General features: G+C 41.8%; 1 protein-coding gene and 1 non-coding gene across 2 annotated transcripts; one reads left to right on the top strand and one right to left on the bottom strand.

The window, feature by feature from the left end:
- Positions 1-7,678: 7,678 nt before the first annotated feature.
- Positions 7,679-9,355, top strand: LOC123410106 (probable glycosyltransferase 4). The gene has a single exon (XM_045102994.1). It carries the CDS (start codon positions 7,763-7,765, stop codon positions 9,098-9,100), a length of 1,338 nt encoding a protein of 445 aa, XP_044958929.1. The 5' UTR covers positions 7,679-7,762; the 3' UTR covers positions 9,101-9,355.
- Positions 9,356-13,973: 4,618 nt separating this feature from the next.
- TRNAK-CUU lies at positions 13,974-14,046 on the bottom strand. The gene has a single exon. It is a non-coding gene; the product is annotated as a tRNA-Lys (tRNA).
- Between the last annotated feature and the right edge of the window lie 640 nt (positions 14,047-14,686).

Genomic DNA, 14,686 nt, shown 5'->3' with positions numbered 1-14,686 from the left:
TTGTAGAGTAATTTTGAAAACCGTAGAATTTTCAGAATATTTGAACAAAAATATTTGGAAATTCCAAAATATTTTATAATTTGTGAACAAAAATAAAACATGTGATTTTTTTTGAATTTGTGGACAAAATTGGAAACATGAACAATTTTTAATTGTGTGAACAAATTTCGAAATTGAAAATATGTTTTGAATTTTTGAACAAATTTGCAAAAAGGGAATAATTTTTGAAGTCATTGAACATTTTTATATTTGTGAGCAAAATTTAGAAATGGGAACATTTTTGAAAATTGTCATAAGCATTTTAATTTATGAACAAAATTTAAACATGTGAACATTTTTTTGAATTCCTGAATAATTTTTTAATGTGGGAACTTTATTGGAACCAAATAGTTATTGGTTTGTGAACACAATTTAAAAATGTGAACATATTTCGAAAGGAAGCAATCAAATTTAGAAATTTATGAACAATATTTGAAAATAGAAACAGTTATGTAAAAATAAACAAAATATGTAAGTTCCGAACATTTTTCGAAGAGCAAGAATATTTTTGAAATCCTGACTATTTTTGAAAGTTATGAATATTTTTTGGAAAACGACAATTATTTAAAAACTAGAACATTTTTTCTAAAGCAAGAACATTTTGAAATTTGAAGAACAATTTTTGAACATGAACTTAGTATAAAAAAGATAAAGTAAATTTCAAAAACGAAAAAAAGAAACGAAAAGAAAAAAAAATAAAATCATAAAGAAAGAAGAAACGAAAAGTGAAAAACAAAAAAGCGAGAAAAACCGATAATAAAATTGGTTCAAGGAACCTCCTATCACGTCTAGGCGAAACTGGGCTGGCCTATCGCGTCTCTGTTCGGTCGCTCGCCCTATGCGAAGCGACGATAATTTGATGCAAAGAACGGCTAATAAGGAATTCTCTTTCCTGGGCAAATCCTTCTCTCTTCGCTTGATCAAACTAGGACGGCCAATTTTAACGCACCAGGTGAATTTCTTCTCCCAGGTTTTGGGAAGCTTCGAGAAGATTTCTCAGATGAGAGCAACTAGTTGAAGAGCACTTCTTCGAAAGCATTTCAATGATCACTTCCACGCGTTGCCATTTGACACTTCTTCAGAAGCATTTCAATGATCACTCCCCCGCGTTTTCGGCTTTTTAGTATGTTTTCTCTATTTTTTTGATGTTTTAGGTTTTCACTAGTCTTTCTTAGCTTTTGGATGAAAAAAAACGATTTTTTTGTATGAAAAAAATATTTTTTTCTGTTTTTGTGAGATGCATGGTTTTGCTTTCGCGAGAGGCACGACTGTGCCTTCTAGAAAAGAAAAAAATGTGTTCTCTGTTTTCTTTCTGCAAGAGCTACAATTTTGCTTCCGGGAGAGGCACGATTTTGCTTCTGTGAGAGACATGGCCATGCCTCTCAGAAAGGAAAAAATGCGTTTTTTCGCGAAAGACTTGGTTTTGCCTTTGCGAGTGCCACGGCCGTGCCTCTCGAGAAAACGAGTTTTTTTGTTATTTTTTCTATCTCGAGAGGTACGCTTCTTCATCCGTTTTGTTTGTTTGTTTTTTTCATGAAAAAAAATTTGTCAAAACCTATCAATACTGTATCTAGTTTTGAAGATCTCGAACGGTGAAAACGGTTAGAGATTTGGACGCATGATTTAGGAGAAAAAACGTTTTAAAAATACGGATCTACGAAAAAAAGAAAAACTTCCACATTACAACAAGTGGACACATTCAGTGCGTTACTTGTCGCAACATGGGAATGTGAGAGTGACCTTTGAAACGAATAATCTTCAATTAGTGATTTCATCCTCAGCCGGTTTTGGGAAGCTTCTCGTCACTATTTCTTTCTTTGTTTTTTGGATTTCTGAATGTTTTTTCTTCGGTTTTGTTTTTCCTTTTATTTCATATTTGATGAATTTCTTTTTCAAAATGGATGAAGTTTTTCAAATTTGATGAATTTTTGTTCAAATTCGATTAACCCTTTCCCAGATTCATGAACTTATTTTGGAAATCGCTGAACTTTTTTATAAAACCGATGTACTTTTGGAAATCAATGGTCTTTTTTCTAATTCATGAATTATTTTCAATTTTATGATTTTATTTCCATAAAAGGAAGATTTTTTTTCAAAATTTGATTTTTTCAAAATTTCAAAAATCTATGACTTTATTTCAATTTTTTTGCATGCATTATCAAATGTCAAGAGTTGACCGGTCAATTGATGAACTTGAACGAAAGCGTAAAGGTGTGCGTTGTCGAGCGATTTCGCTTTGTCTTATGATGGGCCGACCCTATGAATAGCCGCGTGGGTGCGTGAATCAACAACTGACGCTGAAGCCGCCTTTCGTTCAATCGACAGTTCAAACTTTCCACACACCATTTCTAAAGCTAAGTCTTTTTAAAGATTTCACTATGAACTATATATACAGAGGCAGAGAACGGGGAAAATTTAAGGTGTGGTGAAGTGTGTCGGAGATCACCGGAGGTCCAAAGCTATGGAGTCATGCTGGACAGATTCTGTCGTCGGCTACGCGATGTCCTTGTGGGAGCGACAGAGTGTAATGCAGACGAACATTGTGTTGGAAATATGTCCTAGAGGTAATAATAAAATAGTTATTATTATATTTCCTTGTTCAAGATAATTATTTATTATCCATTCTAGAATTGTATTGAATGAAAACTCAGATACATGTGTGCATACGTAGACAACACACTGTCCCTAGTAAGCCTCTAGTTGACTAGCTTGTTGCTGAAAGATGGTTAAGATTTCCTAGCCATGGACAAGTGTTGTCACTTGATAATTGGGTCACATCATTAGGAGAATGATGTGATGGACAAGATCCAAACTATGAAATGTAGCATGTCATCGTGTCATTTTATTGCTACTATTTTTCTGCATGTCAAGTATATGTTTCTATGATCATGAGATAATTTAACTCACTGGCACCGGAAGAATACCTTGTGTGTATCAAACGTCGCAACGTAACTAGGTGACTATAAAGGTGCTCTACACGTATCTCCAAAGGTGTCCCTTGAGCTAGCATGGATCAAGACTGGGATTTGTCACTTCGTATGATGGAGAGGTATCTCGGGACCCACTCGGTAATACAACATCACAACAAGCCTTGTAAGCATATGTATTACGGAACGAGTAAAGAGACTTGCCGGTAACTAGATTTAAATAGGTATGGATACCGATGATCCAATCTTGGGCAAGTAACATACCGAAGGATAAAGGAAATGTTATACGGGATTAGCTGAATCCTTGACATAGAGGTTTAACCGATTAAGATCTTCGTAGAATATGTAGGATCCAATATGGACAGCCAGGTCCTGCTATTGGATATTGACCAGAGAGTGTCTTGGTCATGTCTACATAGTTCTCGAACCCGCAGGGTCTGCACACTTAAGGTTCGATGATATTTCGGTATAGTTGAATTATTGATTGCTAACAGAATGTTTTTCGGAGTCCCGGATGAGATCCCGGACGTCACGAGGAGTTTTGAAAGGCTCCAGAGATGAAGATTGGTATATAGGAAGTATCCATTTAGCTTCCGGAAGGATTTCAGGCATTACCTATAAAGTACCGGGAGTGACGAAAGGGTTCCGGAGTTCCAGCGAGAGGGGACACCCACCCGGGAGGGACCAAACAAGCCCAAGGGTGATGTACCAGCCCCTAGTGGGCTGATGGCGTGCCCAAGAGGGCCTATTCAACCGAAGTGGTGAAGGAAAGAGAGGTGGGGCCAAACCGAATTGGAGAGGACTTCTCCTCTAAATCGACTTGGAGGAGGAGGACTCCCTCCTCCTTGTGTCAGCTGAGCCCTAGGGCAAGTCCCTAGGGCGCCACCCCTCCCCCCCCTCATATATATAGTGGAGGGTAGCGAGGCTTTTTGCACCTCAAGACACGACACAACCCTCTCTCCCTCCACCACCTCGTGACACCCCGTAGCTAGTTCGGTACGATACGGCGAGGCCCTGCCAGAGTAGCTCCACCATAATCACCGTCACGCTGTCGTACTGCCGGAGAATTTAGCTACCACTTTGTCTCTCTTGCTGGATCAAGAAGGCGGATATCGTCATCGAGCTCTACGTGTGATGAACGCGGAGGTGTCGTCCGTTCGACGCTAGATCGTGATTGGATCGCGGGAGGGCTTGCGATTTGGATCGCGAAGATGTTCGACTACATCAACCGCGTTTCTCAATGCTTCCCGCTTAGCGATCTACAAGGGTGAGGATCATCTACGAGAGGGGATATCGTTCCTCACAGATGATCATCATCATGGATAGGTCTTTCGTGTGCGTAGGAATTTTTTTATTTCCCATGCAATGTTCCCCAACACATTGCATCTTCCAACCCGCACGGGATAACATCCGAGTCGACTGATCCAGACTAGTCAGAGTCAGATCCACTGCCCGCCATGCCGAGGAAGGTTGGGGATCGCTCATGGTGAGATCGAGTGACGGAGGGGAGTGCAAGTGAGTTGATTGAAGTGGCTAGGATTTGATCCGGCGAGCGAATATGGAGGAATGTATACGGGTTGGGTGGGGCAGCATGGGTCGGGTGAGACGTGGCAGATGCGCCCGCGCCCCCCATATCTGCCTCATATTTGGGTTGGGTATGAGGGGTGCCGGTTAGATCGAGCGTCGGAGACCCGTTTGCGGTGCCCGTTTGGATCACTTTTCTGTGATCGGTGAGTGCCCGAGTGGTCTGCCTAGGCGTTTGAGACGGGTGTAAGAGGTCCAGCTGTAGATGCTCTAATTTCTGAAAAAATGTAGATGCTCTAAACCCTCAGTCTGATTTTTTTAGGATTAAACCCTCAGTCTAATTAGGACATGCATATGTATAAATTTTGTTTTGTCTAGAATTAAGGTATGTCGGCTGCCATACCTTGCCCACCGAGGCCTCCGTCAGTGTATATATGGATACATATAGACATACTTTAAAATGTGAATTCATTTATTTTGTTTTATATGTAATATTTTTTTGAAGAATTATATTTAAAAATAGAGGAAATAAATATTGGAAGTGCCTAGAATTTATCTAGATGAGATTTAATTCGGTCTCATTCAGTTTTTTTTAACACATTCAGTTTTATTTTAGTGTAATGTAAGGTGACATCGTTTGATATGGTTGTCCCGGCTCGTTTTGTTTGAGGCCGAACTAGAGTTATTTCTAACCAGCGACATGGGTTAACGTGGTGGGCTTAGTGTTGTGCCTTGCCTACCGTTTCTTGTTTGTTGTCTTCTTTTCAATTGTCTGTCGATTGTGAGCCTTTTTTTTTCTGAAACGAAAGACAAACAAGAGGAAAAACAAATCGGTACACAATAGAAAACTTTACTGCTTTCCTACCTCCCACAAGCAACGTGTTGTTTGTTTTTTTGTAGCTTTTTTACATTGTAATAATGGGATCATCGTAGTAATCGGCCCGCACCTTTTGTTTCGAGGGTTGCAATTAAGCATGGATGTATCGCATGCAACTCGCTCACGTGCGACTAGTAGGAAAGAATGTTAGTCGCTTTGTGCTCATGCGGTTAGAATCGGTTACAACATGCAACTTGCATCGACAACTCCACTTCCGGTCCCAATTGCAGTCCATATGTAGCCATGCAGTTGCAGTCGATTTGTAGACATGCAGCATGCAGTTGCACTCGGGTTATAACGCCTGCAGTTGCATGTTTAATGGTGGACATGCAGTTGGCCCTGACAACTCATCTTCCGACCCTAGCTGCAGTCGCTTCCTGTCCATCTAGTTACAGTAGGGTTACAACACGTGCAATTGCATGTCTAATTGTGGACATGCAATTGGCTCCCATGTAGTTATAATTGGGTTACAACACTTCAGTTGCATGTTTTATTGGTGGACATGCAACTGCCCCTAAAATTCCCCACCAGCCCGATTGCAGTCAAGTCTGTGCCCATGCAGTTGTGATCGGGTGATAATGTTTGCAGTTGCATGTCTTGTGATGGACATGCAACTAGCCATACAATCTCCTTTCCCGACCCTACTTGAATTGGAGTGTATGCCCCTGTAGTTGTAGTTGGATTACGACCCTTGTAGTTGCATGTCTAGCGATGGACATGCAAGTGGCCCGACAACTCGGCACCCCGTTCCGGGCGAGCACTTGCCCTTGTAGTTGCTGTAAGTTTGTGACCTTGATGTTGTATACGGGTTACAACGCTTATAATTGCATGTCTAGTGATGGGCATGCAACTACCCCAACAACCTTCAACTGACACAGTTGTAGTCAAGTAGGCGTCCATGTAGTTACAGTCGGTTACAATGTTTGGAGTCGCATGTCTAGTGATGGACATACAATTGGCCTCATAGCCTTCCTCCCATCGTGAGTTGCAATCGCTTTGTGCCCATGGGCTTGTGATCTCATTTGTAAACTCGTAGTGTCGACCCATTTTAAAAATATGTAGTCAGGATCCCTTTTCCAAACTTATAATTATGACCGTATTTAGAAAGTACCAGTTGTGATCCTGATTTAAAAAACTTACAATTGCAATCTCATTTTAAAACTTGAATTAAAAACCCGAGTTGAGACCTTTGCCTACTTTAAAATATCGGTTAAAAATCCAAAAATATTTCCACAAAAAAGGAGTGGTTGACTTTTGATGCCATTAAAATAAAAAGGAAAAATAACAAAAATAAGAAAAGAGCGAGTAATAAAACAAAAATAACTCTTACAATTTATGGATTGCCAACTGGTTGCAAAAATTACAAAACAAAAAGATTTTGTTAGGAAAAATGGAAGAAGACAAAAGGAAGACTTTGAAAAACCAAAAAAATTAAAAATGTTGACATAAGAAAATAGAAAATAAAAAGATGACAACATAATAGAAAGATGAAGTATGTAGCAAACTGGGATGGAGGCTTCGTTTGATTAATACAAATGGATCTGTCCACCCATCTAATTACTTCACAAATGAACGTAAAAATACAGAGCAGCTAAAAAATCCCGACCTGGACACTAAAAGCAGACCAGAAAAGACGAACCCATAACTACAACGACACAGGCCCGTACCCAACACCCAGGAAAAAAAAAAGCACGAAACAGGCCGCGGTGGACGACTTTGCGTGTGTCGTTTTCTGCCACCCCTAGTGTATTTTAGGAAATTTGTGAGGATTATCCCGATCAAACCCTTAAATTTCCACACATTCCATAACACTATTTGGCTCTAGTGTATTTGACATGTTTCATCCCCACATTTTCTCTTAAATTCCTAAATTACAGTGCATTTTTTTTAATACCCAATACACTACCCCTACCTAGTGTATTGAGGATAAATGGGGATTTGGAGGGACTGGATGAAGGTTGAGGTTTCACCCAATCCCTTGGGGGATTATCCCCACCAATCTCTTTAAAAACACTAGTACCAAACAAGACCTTATGAATCTCTGCGGAAACCCTTTAAATTTTTGTTTGAATCTCTGCGGAATTTGATCGAAAGGCTGAAAAAGTGAATGAGATCAAAAATTATCTCAGCCGAATGAGATTTAGCAAAACCGATACATATTAGAGTCCCAGTTTTTAGTTCATAAGAAATTGAAAAAGGGCGGCCGAATTGGCGGACCGTGGAAGAAATTGGCGAATTGGTAGACGGTTGCCCTCAGCTTGTAGCTTTCCTCTCCGGTGAGCGAAAATACACCCAACCTTGCGACTGAATTCGAAATGCCACCATAGCCTGTCCTCGATTCCCCACGGCGTAGCTCCTATAACACGTGCAGTGCAGCCGCGTACGTAGCGCGCGCATGCCTCTTCCGTCCTCAGCGATGACGAAGGAACACGCCGGCGGCGGCAAGCAGGACCAGCGAGTGGCGGCCGAGAGGCGAGCACGGCGGAAGCTGTCGCTCTCCGTCCCCATCCTTCCGATCGTCATGTTCATCGTCGCGTCATGCGCGCTCTTCTTGTTCACGGCCGACTTCTTGGCGCTCCCGCGCATCCGCATCGACTACCCCCGCCTCGATGGCGCCCGTGACGCTCCGGCCACGAACGAGCCGCCTGTTCCCAGCGAGAGCGAGGAGCAGCCGCTGCGCCAGCTGACCGACCGGCCGTACTCGCTCGGCCCGAACGTGTCCGACTACGACGCCCGCAGGGCGGCCTGGCTGGCGGCGCACCCTCGGTTCCCGGCCATGGTCGCGCCGGAGCGGCCTCGGGTGCTCATGGTCACCGGATCGTCGCCGCGCCGGTGCAAGGAGGCGGAGGGCGACCACGTGCTCCTCCGCGCGTTCAAGAACAAGGCGGACTACTGCCGCGTGCACGGGCTCGACATCTTCTACAGCAACGCGGTGCTGGACGGGGAGATGACGGGGTTCTGGACGAAGCTGCCGCTGCTGCGCGCGCTGATGGTGGCGCACCCGGAGGCGGAGCTGCTCTGGTGGGTGGACTCGGACGCCGTGTTCACCGACATGCTGTTCGAGCCGCCGTGGGGCAGGTACGCGGGCCACAACCTGGTGCTCCACGGCCGGGACGACGAGGTGTACGGCGCCAGGAGCTGGCTCGGCGCCAACACCGGCAGCTTCGTGCTCCGGAACTGCCGGTGGTCGCTGGACCTCCTGGAAGCGTGGGCGCGCATGGGGCCGCGCGGCCCGGTGCGCGACCGGTACGGGAGGGTGTTCGCGGCGGCGCTGTCGGACCGGGCGCCCTGGGAGGCCGACGACCAGTCGGCGCTCGTGTACCTGCTGGTGACGGAGCGCGGCCGGTGGGGGGGCAAGGTGTTCCTGGAGAGCTCCTACCACCTGCACGGCTTCTGGGAGGAGATCGTCGGCCGGTACGAGGAGATGCGGAGCAGGTGGCGGCCGGGGCTCGGCGACGAGCGGTGGCCGCTCGTGACGCACTTCGTCGGGTGCAAGCCGTGCGGGGAGCCGGGCGCGACCTATGATGCCGTGGCGTGCCGGGAGGGCATGGAGCGCGCGCTCAACTTCGCCGACGACCAGATACTCGGCCTCTACGGGTTCCAGCACGAGTCGCTCGGAACCATGGCCGTGCGGCGCGTCAGGAACGACACCGGACGGCCGCTGGACGCCGGCGACGAGGAGATCGGCTTGCTCCTGCACCCAGAGATCAGGGCCGCCGCCAACCAATTGTGATCAACTAGCTAGATCCTCCGGTTGCTTTGGGTGTCAACGTGCAGTGCGGACATACATCGGAGAACGCAGCACTTCCTATTTTACACACAAGAATTTCTCTGTGACTTGGGGAGCATCTATGGCTCATGCTCTTCTTTTTTATTTTCGTTTCAATCGCTTTTCACCTGAACAGTATGATTTACATCCAACGATCAACTAGATCATCATCATGATGTATATATATGTGCTTTGCATTAACACGCATATTTGAATTCACTCATGTACAACAAAATTATAAAAATAAATAGAGGGGACAAGGAGTGAATTAAGACCCAAATTTTATTCTATTATATTTACCAACCATCATGCTAAATCATTTAATTAGAATCAAAACATAAATTGCATTGGTCGTATGAAATTTCTATAACATTATACACCATGCACTTTAAGATGTGGAATTAAGATCGAGACAACAACCTAGTTAAGAAAAAAATGTTGTAGATCAAAGTATTAGATGGAAATTAACATGCATTTAACAACATAATAATAAATCATTCGAAATGATAAACTAAACAGTTAAAGCAAAGAAAATGTTTTTTCATAAGAAAACAATAAATTGGTGGCACTGGTATTATCCTCACAGTAGAAAGAAATGAAAAAGAAAAACCCTAAAAACAGACAATGAAGAAAAGCTTGCACAGAAGTTGAACTTATTTATAAATTATAATATACTTTCTTCGTCCGAAAATACTTGTCGTAAAAATGGATGTATCTAGATGTATTTTAATTTTAGATATATCTATTTTTACGACAAGTAATTTTAGACGGATCGTGTATGAGAATAAACATATACTCTCCAACATCTAGGAACACTATATGGGTATAAAATTTTCACTAGTGTGTACACTATATGCATTTTGGACGGTGGGAGTAGTAGTGAAAATTTTGCCTTCTAGTACAATGTACACTAGTGTACACTCACACCATCCAACAATTCACATAGTGAAAAATAAAAACCGGCTCAAAACAAGAAAGAAAAAAAAGCTGTCGTGTAATCATCATGCACCTGAAATTATTTATAATGCTAATTGATTTTCTTTTCAGCGCTGGCCGTTGCCAATTCCTGTCAACCGGTTCCATACTAGGTGAATGTGGAAGTGTATGACATCCTAAAGGTCAACAATTAGGTAGGGACATATCATACCATATATGATAGTGGAGTTTTCGTAAAACCGAAGTTTTTTATGAACAAATGAATTAGTGGCATTGATATTACTCTTATAGAACAGATGAAATAAAAAATTGAAACAAATAATGAAAAAAAAATGTACACAACGTACATGTTTTTTCTTATTAAACTCACATTTCTATTACCATAAAGAAGAAAGAAAATAAAGAAGAAAAATAAAAGAAAAGATAACGCCCACACGCGTGGGCGTTGCATCTCGTCCACACCCACGGATCGGTGTCCGTTTGTGGTTGCACGAATCTTGGCAAGTTTTGCTTCTATGCCACGTAGGACTGGGCTCGTATGTGGGCATTTCATCCGGTCGTCCACATGTTCGTTTCACGCACGTAGAGGGGCTGGTGTATGGGCGTTTATCAGTTCGCCCTCACGCCTGTTTTCATGCACGCAGATGAGCTGATGTGTATGCATTTATCAGTTCGTCCACACATTTGTTTTCATGCACGCAGATGAGTTGGTGTGTGGGCATTTATCAGTTCGCCCACACGCCTGTTTCACGTCCACATGCCCGCACGATCGCCACGCGTCTCCTCTCCCACATCTCAAATTGTCAGTTGCCATGTTTTTTGTAGTGGTACATGGCAACTGTCTAATGTGTTTGTAAGCAGATGACAACTCTCTTACCCGAATATGTTATTTTGTTATGTCTTTTTTATAGTGTTTGCTGTGGCAACTGCCTAATGTGCTTAGAAGCATATGACAAATTCAAGATATTAGTTTTGCCTTGTCTTTCAAGTGTTATATGACAACTGCCTAGTGTTAGTAGGTGGCACTCTTAAAGTTTTCAAGTCATGGCAACTGTAGTAGACCAGGCCATATATGACAACAACTGCAGTTTGTTCAGACATGACGACTGCAGTTGACTAACCATGCCAACTGTAGTTTGTTCAGACATGATAACTGTAGTTCAGCAACCATGGCAACTTCAGTTAAACAAACATGAAAGAGGGGCCGGACAGGTTCGGAGGTGAGGGCGCGTACTGACTGTCACGCAGGCGTGCGGGATCGTGGGGTAAGAGACCGGACATGTCGGCGTGTGGGTGTTACCTGTTTGCCGTCTGGGCGAGACCGCGAGACATGAGACCGGACATGTGGGCATTATCTGTTTGGCCCACACGTATACGTGTGGGTTGGTTTTCTTAGATATTATACGAGACGTGTGACAAAATCCCTTAACGCGTACACGTATGAACGTTATGGCGACCCAAAATTAAACGTGCACACAAAATATATAAAACTTGCGATGATCCATAATATGCAAAAACAATCATGTAATGGGGCCTCTACATCTATTTATACGAGAAAATAGGGGATGGGTTTGACGTACAAGAAACAATTTATACATGCCACAAAATATATACTCAACAGGCACGTTCGGTCTGGAGGTACTGGGGCCAAGGAGGTTAATTGACGAGCCGGTAAAGGTTGATTGATCAGGCTCCATGATCATTGAGTTCTTGCTATGTGACCCAGCAATCCAAGGGGCATATATGGATCCGATCCAATTTCCAGAGATTGTGGCAGGTACCTGATGATGGTACTTATGGTGGCAGAGGCGATGCATTGCTGGAGCAGAGGGAGAATGTCCTAACACCAGTACGTACAGGGCCAGGAATTCAGGCTTTGGTGGTGAACTTCATCAGGGCTGCAGGCAAACCGACAACATCCTCACGCCTAAATCAGTGGAGAATGGCGATGTTGGGCCAAACTATTCTAAACGTTGATGCTTCTTTTTCCGAAGCTGAATTTACAGGGTCTTGCGACGCGGTGATCCGGGATCATAGTATGAAGGCTTGAAGCTAGTCAATCGTTTGGGATGCAGCAAGCCAGCAATGTCCTCATACGCATGGATAATATCACAGTGGTTCAAGCTCTTAATCAAGACGAAGTGGTTGCATACCCTGTTCTTGAAGACTGTCGTCGAGAAGGCTCTTAATCAAGACGAAGTGGTTGCAGACTCTATTCTTGAAGCTCTAATGTACTGAAGTTTATGGTTATGTTTCTTACAGACAACGTCGCTGCTTGTATTTGAGTTTACTAGCAAAATGGCCCGTGCGTTGCCACGGAAGAAAAAAAACATAATCTTCAATGATGGTGACCACATTATGTTCACATATCATCGATTGATTTAGAAATTTTGTGCATAAACGCAAGAATATGTTTCTTTTTTTAAATTTATTCACAAGTTGAAGCAATCTTTACATTTTCAAAAATTATACATCATGGTTCTCAAAAATCTTGGTAACTCAAAGATTTATTCTGAATTTCAAGATTTTTTTTAAAAAAACATACAATAATAATCCGACCCATCCAACAGTTAATTCTTCAAAATTCACATAGGTATATTGTCACAAAGACTTAGAAGCATTAATGTTTAACTACATACGTTAGATCTTTCGTGAACAATTTTACAAATATGGGAACGATTTTAAAATCGAGAACATTTTTTACAATTTACAAACATTTACTAAAAATCGTGAATATTTTTTATATTTCGAGCGGGTTTAAATATTTTCTTTTGAATTGGCCACCAATTCAAGAAAAGACGAACATAATTTTTGGTGTTGTAGGATTTTATTTTAAATTCACAAACATTTTTTGAAATGCATGAAGTTTTTCTAAATAAACAAACTTTTTTATAAATCAGTAATATATTTATTAAATTCATGGACATTGTTTTGGAATTTGCAAAAAAATATAAAAATCCGGCGCTTTTTTTGAATCCTATTTTTAATTCAAAATAAAAGTTCGTCAGCATTTTAATCCAAATTCCTATTTTTTAATTTGCAAAAGTTTTTGTAATTCTAAATTATTTAAATTATAAATAAACAAAAATGGAACGGAAAATTTTAAATTAAAAAAAATATCAAAACAGGTATTACCTATTTTTAAAACTTTAGGACATATTTTGAATTAGAAAGCATTTTGTTAAATGCATTTAATAGTTTTTAATACATGGAATTGTATTTGAGATCATGGACTATTCTTATTGTACAAACATTTTTATAAAATTGCAAACATTTTATTGTATATGCGAGCATTTTTTACAAAATTCCGAGCATTTTTTAAAGTCACAAACATTTTAATTTTTTTGATATGTTGATTTATAATTTTTCAGTTTATTAAAATTTTAAAGATTATTTAAAGTTTTAAATTATTTAAAATAAAAAAATAAAACAGAACTGAAAATAAATAAATAAACGGAACTAAAAGCAGGCGCTGTGCATGGGCCGGCCCATACGGTGTGCTGAATATTCTACAGCATGCAGAGCGTAATATAGAAGGTTTTTATATGGCCGGCCCAGTCCAAGTTTTTTCGCTTTCTGAAACGTTTTCTATTACTTACCGGTGGCATGGTGGGTAATTTATGCACACTTTAAGGGTAATTTTCAAAACGGACGATCAGAAACCGAATTTGCTTTATTATTAGGGAGAGAATATAAAGCTACCCATGATGTCGTTTCACTCAAAAAAAGAAGGATCGAGAGCCCTGTCATCGCTTGTTGTTTTCTTCAGATGCACATGCATGTTGCACCTTGTCGCAGCCATGAAAAAACTCTGCTTCGTCCCCTACATGCGCTGGCTTCGGCTTGGCCTGCGACGATGGCTCGGTAAAAAGACCGCTGGCTGAACAAAAAAGGTTACGGCCGCCCACCGTGGGGCTCGAACCCACGACCACAAGGTTAAGAGCCTTGCGCTCTACCAACTGAGCTAGACGGGCTGGAATGTTTCTATTAAAAACTACAGCGAACTTATTTGTATGTGTTAAGAGCAGTAAATACCTTTAAAGGGGTGGTTTAGCTTATTAATCATGAACTGAGATACAATCCTTATATTTTTTTTTATTTACATGGCATCTAGACATGCCATAGCCAACGACAGTACATATAGATACTCCCTCCGTTTTATAATATAAGAGTGTTTTTTACACTAACATAGTGTCAAAAACGCTCTTATATTGTGGGACGGAGGGAGTAGAACATAGTTCTCTATCCGTTGCACAGCCATCTGGTGTCAACAGTGCCCTGGCAAGACAATATTCTGATGAAGCAACATTGAGCCTATATATGTTAGAGCATCTCCAACAGCCACACAAAAGATTAACGTTCAATAAAAGCTTTAGCGCGTTATTGTATCACTTTTATTGTGCGGGGACCAACATATTTTTAACAGATGTCCAAAAACGACCGCCCAAAAAACACGTAGTGTAAATTGTGAAGTGCGCGCAAGCCGGCGCCTCAAATATATTACGCGAGACAATGTTTTTCAGCGGGCGCATAATTTTGCAGTCTCTGTTGGAACTGTCCGACGCCCAAAAAACGAATCGTATAGCGTACAGAATAGTTTTTGGACGGCTGTTG

Source organism: Hordeum vulgare, chromosome 7H, assembly GCF_904849725.1.
Source record: "Hordeum vulgare subsp. vulgare chromosome 7H, MorexV3_pseudomolecules_assembly, whole genome shotgun sequence".
Lineage (NCBI taxonomy): Eukaryota > Viridiplantae > Streptophyta > Magnoliopsida > Poales > Poaceae > Hordeum > Hordeum vulgare.
Note: the sequence above shows the minus strand (reverse complement) of the source record. Positions and strands in the feature narration are given on the sequence as shown.